Raw genomic sequence first — 17,615 nt, 5'->3', positions numbered from 1 at the left:
TGACACCAGGCTGACCAATCCTAGCACAGTCCTCTTAATATTGAGCACCAAGCGAGACAGGTGTTAAGTACCATTTTTATATGTCTTTGGTATGACTTGGCTGGGTTCGAACCCATGACCTCCCACATCTGAGGCAGACACTCTAACCACTTAGGACACTGGAGCAATTGTGCAGATATGCTGATAAACCCTAATACTTTTATAATATATGCCTCATTTTCATAAACAAATTACTGTAAGGCAATTAAAAGTGTAAATAACACCTAAAATGATTGAAGAGTAAAGATCAGGGGCAACAGGTAATGTCTTACAAGTCAGACAGTGAATTCCAACTTTTATGCACAAGATCTTATTGTTATAGTACATTTTTAAAAAGTTAACATTATTGTAGATACAAGTTGCATATCACATATTTAAAATGTGATAATTTGCATGTTTACTGTAAATGGTGAAAATCAGGAACAACATTTTGTTTTACAGACAGGTACATTGACAGAGGATGGGCTAAATATGCAGGGAGTGGTGCCAGTTCAAAATAAGAGGTGGGTGCAGATTATTTGGAGTTGAACCTGTTAAACAACATATTTATAGAGATGTTTTGGGTTTAATTCCATTTCTCAGTGCAAGATAGGCTATACATGATGGCCAGTATAACTGGCGGAGGAAGACAATAGGAAATCCCTACTGGTAAGCTTTCTTGCATACTTACATTGGCTGAGCTTTAGACCTGAATCCATGCAGATAGAGGTGCAAATACAGTGATCAGTAAATGCAAGCAAATCATACCACTTGGCCAACCTTGGCTCCAGTGACATTGTAATGTATATAATAATTTACATTAGAATATCTTCTCTTTAATGACTGAACAAGTCCTACTAATTGGAATGTTTCTAATATTTACAAAATAATGCTTTTTCCTCAAGGACTAAATAAGACCTACATATTTTTAGAATAGTAATACATATCTTATGATTTTGCAGTTTTCTTCAGATGGTAAAAACAGGTGAAAACTAACCTTAGTAATTAATTTAATGCTTATTAAGAAGTGAAATCCAACCCTGTAACACTAATGCTAGAAATATAACCCTAGTACACTGATATAATGCTAGAAATCTAACCCTAGTACACTAATTTAATGCTAGAAATCTAATCCTAATACACTAATTTAATGCTAGAAATCGAACCCTAATACACTAATTTAATGCTAGAAATCTAACCATAGTACACTAATATAATGCTAGAAATCTAACCCTAGTACACTAATTTAATACTAGAAATCTAACACTAGTACACTAATTTAATACTAGAAATCTAACCCTAGTACACGAATTTAATACTAGAAATCTAACCCTAGTACACTAATTTAATGCTAGAAATCTAACCTTAGTACACTAATTTAATACTAGAAATCAAACCCTAATACACTAATTTAATGCTAGAAATCTAACCATAGTACACTGATATAATGCTAGAAATCTAACCCTAGCACACTAATTTAATACTAGAAATCTAACCTTAGTACACTAATTTAATACTAGCAATCTTACCATAGTGCACTAATTTAATACTAGAAATCTAACCCTAGTACACTAATTTAATACTAGAAATCTAACCCTAGTACACTAATTTAATACTAGAAATCTAACCTTAGTACACTAATTTAATACTAGCAATCTTACCATAGTGCACTAATTTAATACTAGAAATCTAACCCTAGTACACTAATTTAATACTAGAAATCTAACCTTAGTACACTAATTTAATACTAGAAATCTAACCCTTGTACTGAGTTGAAAGTTACAATCACATGTGCATAACTCAAAATGGGCACCTTGTTGGATGCATGGGACACAAATCTGTATGGCATCATAGTCAATCTGATGCTTGTTTTGATGGGAATTCCACATTTAATGCTGTAGAAAGAAAGGCGACATTTACCCAGAGTAGTGACTTAGGTGTTAATTAAATTTTTTAAGGTGAATCATAGAGATTTATATTATAGCTGTATATATGTAAGTGATACAAGAAGGATCAGCTACTGACCATCTTCTAATAGCAACTCATGCGAAAAAATTAGACATGCACTGACAATCTTGACAACTGGTACATCAAAACTAACCACTAACCAGTACATATTTAACATACATCTGTATTGAAATGTACTTTGAAATCTCGTGTGTTTTAGTTTATTTATTTATTGTAAGCTATCAGAACTTGAGTTTGAGTGTGCATTCAAGTTCAGAAATTGTGTAAATGCCTTAATAGTAACTGTAATCTTGCAGAGAAATAATTTACATAATTTACTGTAAAATCTAGGCAAGTACTGTAAGCAGAAATAATTGTATATCACCTCTGTCTGCGGCGGTTCGAGTCTCGGATTCGGCCAATGTGGGTATGTGAGAAAGCTTGCCAGTAGCTTCTCGTGGGTCGGTGGTTCTTTCCGGGGTTTTCCTGGGTTCTTCCTCCACCATTAATACTGGCCACCATGTATAGCCTATCATGTGCTGAAAAATGGTGTTAAACCCCACAACAACAACAACAACAATGGGTAGGCCTTCATGTACTTTTTGTCCAATGATTGTAACATTCTTTCTTATTACTACACTTTGGACAGAGAATTGGGTTTTCATGGATACCTCAGTCTGTACTAATTCAGTGCAGATACAGGTCAGCAAAAGTCACATAATCAATGTTCGCTAGGAACTTTCACTATTTCCATCACTTTCCTTCTATTACAAATGAGATTACACTGTGGAATACATGAGTTTGATTCAGCTGAATTGCAGCTGTCTATGCCTGATATTAACTGAGTTGACCACATTAACAGTCCTGGTTTTGTCGTAATGATACACAGAGTATGGTGCTGTTAATGTCAAATATTTAGAGGCAGTGACTGCCTGGAATGTTAAATAGCACAAGGAAAAGCCATGGGGTAACTGCATTGTATAAGGAATCCTGTTATAAAGATGGGGACTACAATTTAGAAGAGCTACATGTATTTGGGTAAGAAGAAAAAATAGATGTGAAATTTGCCTCTGTGTTGAAAATTTTGTTCCTTTTAAGTGAATAACAGGACTATCTAATTATAATTCCATATTTTGTTATTGTATTTTTAGTGTAATATAGACATAGTGATGTCCAAAATGTATCCCTATTTGTTGAATTTGAAGAAAATCGAGATCAAAATTGGTAACGGAAACTTTGATGTATCGCTTGTTTTATCATCGAAAATGGTAGATAGGACCTGGAAATTTTAATTAACACTATGAAATATCAAATTTAAAAATAGGTCATAAATTTTTGTACATTTTCTCTTCAAACGACATTCCTAGAACCCCGCATTTAATGATATGTATGGAAATTTCGATCAATGAAAATGTAACTTACGCTGAGTGGAGGCAGTACTTTAATAAATAAATACAAATTAAATAAATTTTTTACCAATTTGAAATTTGTGTTCTAGTTCCATCTTTTAGGTCCTTTTAAGTGTAATTGTCATAAATGTTATGTGTTCTCTTGAAATTAAATGTAAAATGTGTCAATCTGCTGTAACTACTAACTTAAAATCTAGTGGCCTTGGTCGTATGTCAGGTGAACTTACTTCATTTGATCAATCAAATTCTGTTATAAATGTTATTGTGTATGTAACATAAACTACCTTAAATTAACTGACTCTTTCATAACTGTGACCAAAGATAACCAGTCAGCCAAGCAAAATTAATACTTTGTAAAATAAAGAGCTTGATTTTACACATACGGACCATTATGGCAAGTGAGTTTCAAAAAATTCTTGAACTGGCACTTAAAGATATCCTCAGAGATGATAAGAAATTTCATTATTACTTCCAATGAAATCATGACATCAATATGGTACTAATTGAAGAATACAAAAATTGAGTTTCAACGTAAACGTGTCACAAATTAAATGTCACGTGTTTTTTGAAGAAAAAAGAATATTGTTCGGTGGTGTATCAACAGTCTAGTTTCCTGATTGTGGATTCCTGATTTGGCAGGACACTATTAAACACCACTACGGGAACCAGACTCATCAAGAAAACAAAAAGCAGTGACGTATACACAGATTTTTAGTGTAAACGTGATGGTTGTTCAAACCAGTTGGAACGATCTTTCATATGTTGGATATTTTGAAAATAAACGTTATTTAAACAGAATAATGAACAACTTCATTAGAAAAAGTGCGTTATTAAAAATTATTATTGACGTGATTGTAAAATGAGGATTCAGTCATTAAACAGCCCAGTTTCCTAACATTGCCACCCCCCTTAGTTTTCTCGATGTCAGAGCGATGTTGTTTTAAATTTTTGGAGGTCCCTCAGTTATTTACGCCTCACTTATAGTGCGGTCTGTGTTTGTGGACCTCATTGTGTGCGAGTTATCGAGGAAGAGGTGTATTAAGTTCTATTTATAGCAGTTGCCCTATTTCCAAGAAACATGCTGTTTTCTACTTTCAACTTTTGACCTCGGTTTCTATTTATAGCAACTGTATGGCTTAGTTAGGAGATAATAGACTGGTTTTCTGACTTTTAATCTTTGCTAGCAGATTCTTTGTTCTAATTCATATCTGGTACAAACCAGTCTGTAGGTATTTGGCATGAAAGTCAAGTCAGATTTATTCTAGTCGATATGTGTGTTAGAGCAAAAATATTTTCCAAATAATTTCACAGATGGATTAGGAAAAGACGAAAAACCGATTCAGAGATGAATACATGAATTACACAATACAGCATTCCATTCTAGGGCAGCTTCATGCCCCTTGCAGGCTGCGATGAAAGGATTTTAATATTGGTCATGGTGGTAAAACGAATAAACCTTGAATTAGCTCGTTTTACTAACTCCAATACTAAGGAATTTTCTTTTTTACAGCAGAACTAAATTGTGGGCACAAATTTTATAAATGCAGAGGTGTTATCTATGGAGTTCTTGATATAACATGGACTACCCCTAGCGGTAGAAGACTACATTGGTCCTTTGTTCAAATGGATGTTTACTGATTCCAAAATTGCAGAAAATACGCATGTACAAGAACAAAATCATCTAATTTGATTAGGTGTTTAACAGAAGATACTTCACTTAAAATTGTAGAAGCCATGAAAATTGGGCCTTTTAGCATTGCAACAGACAGGAGTAGTGATTATGATGAGAAAAAGTTTTACCCAGTCTGTGTAAGAGACTTTGACAACGAAAAGGGCAAAGTCAGAGTGCTCTTCTTTCATTACCAGAATTAACAGTAGATTCCACTGGAGAAAACATTTTTTTATTTGCTTGATAATCTTTGAATAAACATAAGTTGGCAGAACTGTATGGGATTTTTCAGCTGACACTGCATCAGTGATGACTGGAATTCATAAAGGAGTTGCATTCTATGTTTTGAAAAATGTCTTCATCATTGTACATATCAGGTTGTTTCAGTCATATGATGCACCTTGCTACAGCAAACTCCTAAAGTATCAAATTGACACTATATATGACAATGTACTTTATGCGGACAGAGTTGATTATTTTCATTTCCCAGCTAAAAGACCCAATAACTGTAAGATATAAATTTTCTCTTCTTTGTCAGGTTATGAAAGGAATAATGGTTCTTTACCATTGTAATGCTAACTGTGAGAGATTGTTCAGTACTGTAACAAAATTAAAACTGAATTCAGATCCAGGCACTGTAACCCAGCACTTAGTGTTCTACTGGTGTGCAAAACATTCATAGTCTCAGCTGGTACAAAGTGTTTTGAAATGCAGTATGAGAGTCTGTTGCTTTATAAAGCTCAGAGTGTTATATACATAAATTTGAAGCAGTAATAGATGTTCAAAATCCAGAGGGATAAATAAATAATTTTGTACATATGCTCATTGAATTTTTATCATGTATATGTGGATTACTCTTTATCTGCTTGGATTACTCTTTTTGTTCACTTGGATTATGCTTTTTCCTTGCCAGGGGTTGGCATGTATGCAAGTGGCCAAGTGGTCTAAAGTGCTCACTATTCTGGATCTCTTTCTTATCATCTCTGTCTGTGTGGGTTCGAGTCTCAGGCATGTATAGCCTATTTTGTGCTGAAAAATGGCATTAAACCCTACAACAACAATGACAACAACTGTCACAACATAGAGGTTCCTTTTCATACTTAGAATTTTCTATATTCGTTATTTTTTTGCTACACTGGAAACAGAATGTAGCATAAGTATTAAATTAAGAGTGTTAGATCACCGGGCACTCGCATAAACACAGAACCTTGGGTTAGTAGTATAGACACATGACCTTTGGGTAGTATCATAAACACAGGACCATTGGGTACTCACATAAGCACAGGATCATTGGGTTGTAGCATAAACACAGGACCATGTGGTAGTTGCAGAAACAGAACTGTTGGGTACAAGCATGAACATAGGACGATGGGGTACTAAGTTGTGTTTCAGTTAATATTTTAGAGGATTTAATTATTTAAATTATTCACTGGAATTACAAAGTGTTCAGTAATAATTTTGGACTTATTCAGTATTTTGGCAATTATTGGAAAATCATAAAATGTATCTTCTACCCCAACACTGCAAAGTTAGTCATTTCAAGAATATTTTAAATTGGGTATATTAGGAAATAACATAAGCTCTACAGGCAAGTGTACAGACGTGAAAACAGACAATATAATGTATGCAGTCAAAACAATACTGCATGTACTTGCTTTTGTTTTGATTGACTATAACATATTGCATTGACCTAGATGTGTCAGCGCATTATGTAATTATGTCAGATGTGGGTCTGTGCGATTCCCAGTTTTACTAGACTTATTAGTGAGTATATACGTTACAGTATGTTTAACATATATGCATTAGACCTAGACTGGAATCTAAAATACAGTCTCAAGGTAAAAGGAGTTTACTATATCTCACATGGGTATCCAATAAGCAGGAGTTGTTTAGATTAAACATACTAAGTTATATGATCATAAAATTATCATATTAAGACGCAAAAAATTGAAGGTTGCATTTCATACTAGAAATCTCCACAATAAATAAAGTCTATACAAATTGTATGAGAAGTTTTCAAAGAAACAAGATCTTGTAACATTTGAGAGGGGAGGGGAGAATAATGTTAGCTGAAATTTCCTAATCAGATTGTATTAAATTTTTAGGATAAAATCATTTAGACATAAGGATTACATAATAATCATGAAAGTAGACATGTATACAAAACTGCAGCCTGGGAAATGTATACATAAATTGTCATGATGTAGAAGTGTGACTTTGCATAATGGTATGCATACATGAATATACACAAAACAGGTATACATAAAAACATCTGGACAGAGAAGCCTTACCTTTCACATAGAAGACAGATTTAAATATATACAATGTTACAAGCAGGTACATAGACAGAGAAGAGAGACATAAATGTACACAAGGTTTCAAGTAGGTACATGTGTACCTAAAAACATTCATATTTAGAAGGGTTACCATAGACACAGAGGATAGATATAAATGTATACAAATAGGTACATGTATACATAAAATCATCTGAACATAAAAGCCTTACTTTAGATTCAGAAGACAGAAAAAATAAAGTTTATAAACTACATGCAAGCATACAACAAAATAACTACTGACCTACCACATCTACAGTTATTGTATTCTAATTACAAAGTATATAAACTACATGCAAGCATACAACAAAATAACTACTGACCTACCACATCTACAGTTATTGTATAAACTACATGCAAGCATACAACAAAATAACTACTGACCTACCACATCTACAGTTATTGTATAAACTACATGCAAGCATACAACAAAATAACTACTGACCTACCACATCTACAGTTATTGTATCGTAATTCCATTTGTGTAGAACATTGTGCATGGTGTTGTTCTTATTAAACACGACTCATATTTATTATGTTCATTGTGTTGTTTTTATTAAACACGACTCAAATTTATTATGTTCATGGTGTTGTTTTTATTAAACACGACTCAAATTTATTATGTCCATGGTATTGTTCTTATTAAACATGACTCAAATTTATTATGTTCATGGTGCTGTTTTTATTAACTCGGGGTTTATTTCTATTCATAAAGATTTGAGGAGGAGGTGACAAACATGGTTCTATTAAAGAAGGGCCCAGTAATGGAAGCTTTAGCTACCTGTCATTCACTTACCATCATTGATGGCAAACTCAGTGGGGATCCTCTGGACTTGATTATGTTTCAGTTTTTAGACTGGGTAAGTACTAGTGACCATTTTTTACCTATAAGCCTACTACGAGAAGCTTTTTAAAACAAGGATCTTTTGTTGGAATTGAGAGAATCTAGACTGGTTGCATTAAAACTGTTCTGTATAATTCTCTTATCTTTTGATACATTTTTTAACACACTGATCTTCCTAATGTGTTTTTAAAGGATTGCTATTTGTAACAGTTTTGAAGATAAATTTTGATAAGTAAATTTTTCCTGTAATTGTCAAATCCACATTAGTGAGAAGCAAGATGTAGCAGTCTCTTTTTCAACGGCAGTGATGGTGGTTGGAGCAGCCTCAGGGTTTTGATGAAAGTTTTTCAGACAGTGCCATTGTCAGGGGTTTGATATGCAGGACCTAATTGCCTGTTAAAAATGTTCTTCAGGTTTTAATTTTTTTAGATTAAAATTAAAATCTATAGTAAAACTGGTTTGTTAAGAATATTTACATTTAGAAAACCTGCTCACCATCATGTGAAAGCTGTGAAAGTTATTTAAAAAAATAAGAGGAGATTGAATTGGTTTTGTTCATTTACAGTACAGGAACACAAAAAGGTTATTTAATGCTGAGCCAGTGGAAGTCAAGTGTCTTGCAGGACAGAGTGTTAGCCAACCCAAGCTTGTCTTGCAGGACATAGAGTGTTAGCCAACCCAAGCTTGTCATGTGGTAGAGTGTTAGCCAACCCAAGCTTGTCATGTGGTAGAGTGTTAGCCAACCCAAGCTTGTCCTGTGGTAGAGTGTTAGCCAACCCAAGCTTGTCCTGCAGGATATAGAGTGTTAGCCAACCCAAGCTTGTCTTGCATGACATAGAGTTTTAGCCAACCCAAGCTTGTCTTGCAGGACATAGAGTGTTAGCCATAGAGTGTTAGCCAGCCCAAGCTTGTCCTGTGGTAGAGTGTTAGCCAACCCAAGCTTGTCCTGTGGTAGAGTGTTAGCCCACCCAAGTTTGTCCTGCAGGACATAGAGTTTTAGCCAACCCAAGCTTGTCTTGCAGGACATAGAGTGTTAGCCAACCCAAGCTTGTCTTGCAGGACATAGAGTGTTAGCCAACCCAAGCTTGTCATGTGGTAGAGTGTTAGCCAACCCAAGCTTGTCCTGTGGTAGAGTGTTAGCCAACCCAAGCTTGTCTTGCAGGACATAGAGTGTTAGCCAACCCAAGCTTGTCCTGTGGTAGATTTTTGTAACCCACACCCATTTTGGTCACGGGTTTGACATACTAACCACAGAGCTATGATGGCTCCTAATTAGAGAATTAAATAATCAGCCAGATAATATATGATTACAGTATGTGGCATCTTTTTAGACTACTTATGTTCAAATATTGAAATCTGGATAAATGGGAGTTACAATGTTTTACTTTAAATTGTTAGCATATAGTTAGGAATTAATGAAACACCTTTAGATATAATCTTTAATTTCAGTGATGACCTGTAGAAGTTTTTGTCTGTTCCAAGTAGTTATAGAAGAAATTACCAGTTGCATAAAATGTCTTGATTTCAAAGACTGAAAACTTTTATTTAAATATCTAAGATAACAGTTGTTTTTTTCTCAAAAAGGGGTTGATGAATATATTCATATTTATAAATTCTACAGGCCTTTCATTATATCTTTTTATACATGTGCTGTGAGTTGTGCATAATGAGATGATGCTAGGAAGCACATGTATTATGTTGGATACATACCTTTTTAACACACATCCCTGCAAAATAATCATAAGTTACAAACATTCAAATGATAATAATTTCTTTCTATATTTATCATTTGATAGACTCTGGATGAAGGTAGGGTCGAAGAGAGCAACCGCTTTGACATGATCTGTCCAACTGTTGTCCGTCCCAAGACTGCTTTCCAAACCATGGATGGTGAGGAACTATCTGCTATGGTAAGATGTTAATTGTATTTCTTTAAAATATTGTGTTGTTTGCTACAGTAAAGATTTAAAACAGCACTTGTGTGTCACCTTTTGACTGGTTTGAATTGTCACTCATTTGATCCAAACAGACTATACGCAATAAATAAGCAATATATAACACAGATTTGAGGTTGCAATCCCGGGGTCATTGGGGTGGGGGTAGTCTTGTGTGGTCATAGGGGTGGGGGCAGTCTTGTGTGGTCAGATATGTATTAAAGAGCATCGGCTTTGTCATGGCATGCAATGGAAGTAGCTTCAGATTGCATATACATTTTTATAACACCCAGCAACCCAAATCAAGCAATACTCAACACTCCATCTATGAATTTTTGGTTTCTGCACAATAACTTTAGTTGTAGCTCATTTACATTAACCAAACTTTATAGATGCTTCAAAGGTAAGGAAGAAACCTATCTATTTTACATTGGAATAGGTCAAAATCAACGCCATTTTGATTAAGTGGAGAACAATAGTTTCCACAAAATATCTTTAGTTTGGTACCATGCATACATGCCAGTCTTTACAGTTTTTAAAAACTTAACGTTTTATGCTTGCCTATATATGGAGTATGCCTTTTTTGTACAGTAATTCGTATAAATGTGAGAATATTCTTAAAAAGATGACTGATGCACAAGAGTAGCAACTGTATATGACCCATTTCCAAATAAACAGATGAGTTTCTTCAAATTTGAGCATTGCCTCACAGAGTCATTATATTGAAAGTTAGCGGACCAGCCTATATTTTTTTAAAAACTGGCATCACGTGTTAACTTCAAAGCATGTCATATTAGAATAAGAAAAAGAATAACACTGTTTAAAAACTCTTGAAGAATACGAGAGTAATGTAATACAGTATGCTGAGCACATATCATGATCAATGTAAAATTCCTGTTCACGATTAATCAGTGAAAGTTACATGTGTAGACTAGATAAAACGATTGCTGAACATAAACAATTTTTCAGTATATTTTGTGTTTGTATTCTGATTCTAATCCATATGGATTTTGCCCTTTGTGACAAATATTTCAACCAGATACAGAACCAGGTTAGTAACAAAATTAATGATGTACTTCTGGCATGTAATAAAAAGATTACAATTTTTGCACACAAATTATGCTTTCTTGCCACTAAAATAGCAATAATTATGCTTATCCCTCTTGGGGTGGGTGGGGTTGGCATGTATGTACCATGAACTCTTAATCAAACTTTTGTGGACTACTTGCATTTGGGATCATGTCAGGGTCACTGTGGCGCATACCAAAACCATAGTTACATTAGAATTACTATATTTCTAGAGCACAAATAGACTTGGTGGATGACATATTTGGGTCATGAAAGAAAACAATGGATCAGAAAGTCTGTGTGTCACTGTTTCACAGGCAAGGGAAAGGGTTTCTGTAAAATAACTTTTATGACAAACATGATAGCACCAAACTGCCTAAAGTCATGGCCTTAATGAGCCAAATGAAGACTGTTTCTTTATGATAATTTCTGTTCAACTGCTCTGCTAGAATAGCAGTTAGAGCATTCACCTCAGATGCGGGAGGTCGTGGGTTCAATCCCCGGCTGAGTCATACCGAAGACTTATAAAAATGGCACTAACAGCTGCCTCACTTGGCGCTCAGCATTAAAAGGTTAGTGTTAGGATTGGTTGGCCTATTGTCTGGATAATGTGACTAGGGGGACATGATGCTACATGTCTGCAGCATGATGCCCCAGTGCTAGACATCACTATAAACTGTCACACTGCAGACATCATAGTGATATGACTGAAAAATTGTTAAAGCTACATTAAAAATCCAAATCACACACACACACACACAACTTCTGTTCTTTGTGCTCTTTCCTTTTTGGGGAAGACTGTTTCATTGGCCTAAGTGGTTAGAGCAACCGTCTCAGATGTGGGAGGTCACAGGTTTGAACCTTGGCTGAGTCATTCCAAAGACTTATAAAAATAGTATTAGCAGTTGTCTTGCTTGACACTCAGCATTAAGAGGTTAGTGTTAGGACTTTTTGGCCAGGTGTCAGAATAATGTGATTGGATAAAAGATGATGCTACATGCCCCAATGGTGGACATCGCTATAAACTGTCACACTGCAGACATCGTAACGATTTGACTAAAATTGTTAAAGCTGTGCCAAAATATAAAAAAGTTGAACAAAAGAAAGGAATGTATTCCTTGTTGAAATGAAAGGTTAAAGTTAGAGACACTGACACATGAGTCAATACTGTCCCATGTTGGTCATGCGCTGCTAGTGTCCATATAAAAAAGATTGTAAAACATGTGATGCATATACAATGCATAGTCACTTATAAGCTGTATCCTACTGCAAACAACATAGGCCCTGATCCTGATCAACATCTGTGTTATTTCTACTGATTACTCTTAACAACCTGCAGAAACCCAGATCTGCCCGTGCATTATACAATGGCAGATCTGTGCAGTTTGCAGTTAACTCGACTTATAAGCGAGTATATACGGTAACCTTTATTATATTTGCAAATATCATCTGAAGAGATCACTTTTTGAAACAAGTCACTTTGTGGAAAATGCTTCACAATGATCATTCATTAACATGTATGGCACAGGTCCATTTTAGCCCAGAGAATGCCATGTATGGCACAGGTCCATTTTAGCCCAGAGAATGCCATGTATGGCACAGGTCAGTATTAGCCCAACATTTTTTATGATCGGCAACAGTTTGGTATTGGAACAGCATATGCCATGCATAGCAACAGGTCAGTATTAGCTCAGCATATGCCATGCATAGCAACAGGTCAGTATTAGCTCAGCATATGCCATGCATTGCAATAGTTCAGTATTAGCCCAACATTTTTTATGATGGGCAACAGTTTGGTATTGGAACAGCATACATGCATAGCAATAGTTCAGTATTAGCCCAACATTTTTTATGATTGGCAACAGTTTGGTATTGGAACAGCATACAATGATAGCAATAGTTCAGTATTAGCTCAGCATATGCCATGGATAACAACAGGTCCTTATTACTCCAGATGACATAGATTCTGGGATTTTTCTTTCTTTATAGGGTAATAGTTGTAAATAATATTATTTTTGGAAGTTTTATCAACCTTTTTTTCATGATATCAGGTATCTGGTAACAAAATTGGGAATTCTAAGCCCAATCGAGAATGGATCCATAATAAGATGGTAGGCCAAATATATCGCATTATCACCTAATTGCACATCAACCAGAAAAAGGACTTGCACATTCCATATATCCTCATGTATACTCTTCACATCCTGTTGTTGTTGACTGGCAGAAAAATATGGTTTGAAGTATTAGGCCTCTCATAGACCCCATCTTCCAGGTCAGATAGACAGGATATTCTTGAAGGATGCACCATTTCTCCCTGTATCCTGTCCCTGTGATGCACTGCAGTTTTCTGTGACACTCCCCTTTGTGTATTTTGGTTAGCCATGGCCAATCTGCAGAATAGCTACAGACTAGATTTAGGTAAGAGGCATGAAACCAGTGTGACTAATTAACAGTTAAGATAATAACTGTAATTATCGTACAAAAAGGACATCCCCACTGAGAGCTACTTTGATATGACCTCAAAGAAAGTGATGTTCTGTTGAGTGTGTCTGTAAGCATCTGCAATTGTTCTGCAAATAAACGATACCCTTTTCTGTCATAACATTGTTTAAATTGATGATGACTTGTATGTAAATCATAAACATCAAAGCTTTCTTAACTTGATTTGGACAGTATTGTTATATCATCAATATTCCATACTGATAATAATAACTTGATTTGGACAGTATTGTTGTATCATCGATATTCCATACTGATAATAATAACTTGATTTGGACAGTATTGTTATATCATTGATATTCCATACTGATAATAATAACTTGATTTGGACAGTATTGTTGTATCATCGATATTCCATACTGATAATAATAACTTGATTTGGACAGTATTGTTATATCATTGATATTCCATACTGATAATAATAACTTGATTTGGACAGTATTGTTGTATCATCGATATTCCATACTGATAATAATAACTTGATTTGGACAGTATTGTTATATCATTGATATTCCATACTGATAATAATAACTTGATTTGGACAGTATTGTTGTATCATCGATATTCCATACTGATAATAATAACTTGATTTGGACAGTATTGTTATATCATCGATATTCCATACTGATAATAATAACTTGATTTGGACAGTATTGTTATATCATCGATATTCCATACTGATAATAATAACTTGATTTGGACAGTATTGTTATATCATTGATATTCCATACTGATAATAATAACTTGATTTGGACAGTATTGTTATATCATTGATATTCCATACTGATAATAATAACTTGATTTGGACAGTATTGTTATATCATTGATATTCCATACTGATAATAATAACTTGATTTGGACAGTATTGTTATATCATTGATATTCCATACTGATAATAATAACTTGATTTGGACAGTATTGTTGTATCATCGATATTCCATACTGATAATAATAACTTGATTTGGACAGTATTGTTATATCATCGATATTCCATACTGATAATAATAACTTGATTTGGACAGTATTGTTATATGATCGATATTCCATACTGATAATAATAACTGCTACTTAAGAGTATGATATAGATTTGGATGCTACAGTATCAGTAGACACTTTCTAAGAATGCAGAAAAGTATGTCAGCTCATAAAAATGAGTCAGCAGAGCTGTTTTCATTTTGGGGATGAAAATGACACTAATGACAATAAAAGGCTAAAATTAAATGAAAGTGAGATGACAAGTGAAGACAACAAAGAGAACGTGAACTTAATATGTATATCTAATGCTAACTCCATCTTTACTAAGGTGAATGGGCTGATATAAACAGTAGCAGAACTATGAACAGGAGACATTAGAGACCTGAACAGGAGTTGCAGTTGTCATGGTTGAAAATGTGGAATCAAATGGTCCATTAAAATCATCTTGTTAGTGGTGTAAGACTGCTGGAAACCAAAATCCTTTCACTTGAAATTGAAATACTCATGTAAAGTTATTAGCCTTTTGCCACCACAAATGTAGCCTTTAATTGTTGTTGAGGGTTGCTGTGCTATGCAAACAAGAAAGACAATCCTGTATGATATTGAGAAAGAGAAATTGGTGTGAAAATGACCGGAAATCCCCACAATACTGTACAATACAATGAAACAGAGAATATATTAATCAGAATAATGGAGGTGGGTCCTTTTCTTTATGACTTCTATAACCAGAATGCCATTTGCACAGTACATATGTCAATCTGGTGGAAATAGACAGAGTAGCAGGGGATTAAGTGCCTACTGTGAGTAGTGGAAGTCCATTCAGTCTTTTGGGTTACTTCCCATTCTAGTGGAAATCCACTCAATCTAGTGGGAGTCCATTCAGTCTTTTGGGTTACTTCCCATTCCAGTGGAAATCCACTCAGTCTAGTGGGAGTCCATCATGGATTTTATTTCAGTTGTGGTTGGTTTTCTGTCATCCTTGCAGATTCTATTGTATTCACTCCTCAAGTTGACACACTAAACAAACAGATTGGTGAAACCCTAACACCATAAACCAAAATAGGTGACAATTTTATACCTTTACCTGTGCAAACTATACAGTGGTAACATTTCTTATAGTATTTATCATTGGCCTTGCTGAGGATGCATGAAGACAAACATGCATGATGTAGAAAAAATGTGAGGTTTTTAAATTTCTTAGATATCTTTCCACCCTTGTCCATAATGGAGTGTTCAGTAGAAAAAAATTGCTTAGTTAGAATCTACATCCCTGTTGATTGATTTCATGTACATGTACCTGTTACCTCTTGGGACACTATAAGTCATGGGAAACTCTAAATTATTTTTAAAAGTAATTTTTTATGATCTTTAAATGTTGGGACACAACATTATATGAGTTTTTTCATGTACTATGAGTCTTGTTACACCATCAAGAATTTTTTTACTAATCGATCAGTGTATTTTCTCGATCGTAACAACAATTTAAAAAAAATAAAAGATGACCGTGGTTGTTATGGGCATACATCATGAATTATTACATGGAAACGTTATAAATTGATATAAATTTTTTGAAAAGTCTATAAATATATTCAAGTTTCCTGTTTCCTTACTCTTTCTACAATTCTTATATGTATAATTTGATCAATGACAAGAGTTGAACGTTAATGGGTTGCTGTAAGCATTATACATTGGTAACCTATCCTATCACTTTTGTCTTCAGTTTATTATTGTTTGTTTAAGCATTATTGCACTAGAATATTGTATCAATGCACCAGTAATTACCTTTTTTTTTGCCTTGGAAATGCAAATACTTGTTAAAAATTGATTCCAGTAGCATGTTTATGTCATGGCATCACCGCCTGTACATTGAAGATTGCGACTTGCACTGAACGAACTATATCCATTGGTTTCAAACTATAGGCACCATTGTGATTAACTTAAATAATGCCTCCAAAATATAATTAAGAAGTCTCAGAAATAATGTTTTGAAAATAATTGTATGACCTTAAAAACTCAGATGTAGTTTGCTTTGATGTAATCGACCATAAATAAAGTACTCGTTTACTCGGCTTTGGTAATCATGCTATTCTACCGAGCATGTGTTCATACCTTAATTGATTGACAGTGATAGTCAGTCAGTCCAATATTAATTTGAGGGGGTCAGATATTTTAGTACCACTGTTATGCATTGCATCTCACCCTACTCAACACACTTTAGATTTTACAAGTTATTGGGTGAGGATTAATGTTGTAGAACAAACAGTTACCGGTATTGCTGCCAGACAAAAATTCCTCCTTTCCCAAGCCAGTTTCATGGTCGAAACAATTACCTGCACTGCACTCCTGTAAGAAAATAAAAGACAAATCAGCCAAATATGAACAAAAGGAAATGTTTAAACAGCCAACTTGCCAAAATAACTAAGGACAATTCACATTTCTGTAAAGTGGATTAACATTTTTGCCTATATTGTTTAAACCTGTATTCAGGTTATTATTTTTCCTTTCCCTTTTCAAATAAGCTAAATTGTGTAGACATTAGTTTCTGATAAAGTAATCAAGATCTCTGACATACAAGTTTCACAAGTTCTTGTTTTTGCAGTTTAATTCTGTCTCAGATAATCCCTTGATGACCTTATATTAAATGTAGTTGATCATTCTTCACATCTGTAGTGGGGTCATTACAAATAATCTTATTCCATAATTTCTGAACTAGTTTAACTGATATATTTAGGGCAATCATCAACATATTTGCAGTTTAGTGTTGAGATCGGTTTAAGCATATTTGAAGGACTTATATGTATGCATGTACTAGTGTCTTAGGGCACTTCAACACCATAATGGCTATATGGTGCCAGTATAAAACTAAGTTCTAAAAATGTTATATTTGAAAGAAAAATATGGAGTACCATTAAAATTTTA

General features: G+C 34.4%; 1 protein-coding gene across 1 annotated transcript in view; it reads left to right on the top strand.

The window, feature by feature from the left end:
- Positions 1 to 17,615, top strand: part of LOC149781476 (polyamine-transporting ATPase 13A3-like) — a 218,998-nt gene that overhangs the window by 116,601 nt on the left and 84,782 nt on the right. The window contains exons 15-17 of the mRNA XM_089935567.1: positions 481 to 542; positions 8,092 to 8,236; positions 10,017 to 10,130. Of these exons, the coding sequence (XP_089791693.1) occupies positions 481 to 542; positions 8,092 to 8,236; positions 10,017 to 10,130 (321 nt within the window). The remainder of the gene's footprint in view (positions 1 to 480; positions 543 to 8,091; positions 8,237 to 10,016; positions 10,131 to 17,615) is intronic.

The sequence above is a fragment of the Sinohyriopsis cumingii genome, chromosome 15 (genome assembly GCF_028554795.1).
Source record: "Sinohyriopsis cumingii isolate HCF-2022 chromosome 15, ASM2855479v2, whole genome shotgun sequence".
Classification (NCBI taxonomy): Eukaryota; Metazoa; Mollusca; class Bivalvia; order Unionida; family Unionidae; genus Sinohyriopsis; species Sinohyriopsis cumingii.
Note: the sequence above shows the minus strand (reverse complement) of the source record. Positions and strands in the feature narration are given on the sequence as shown.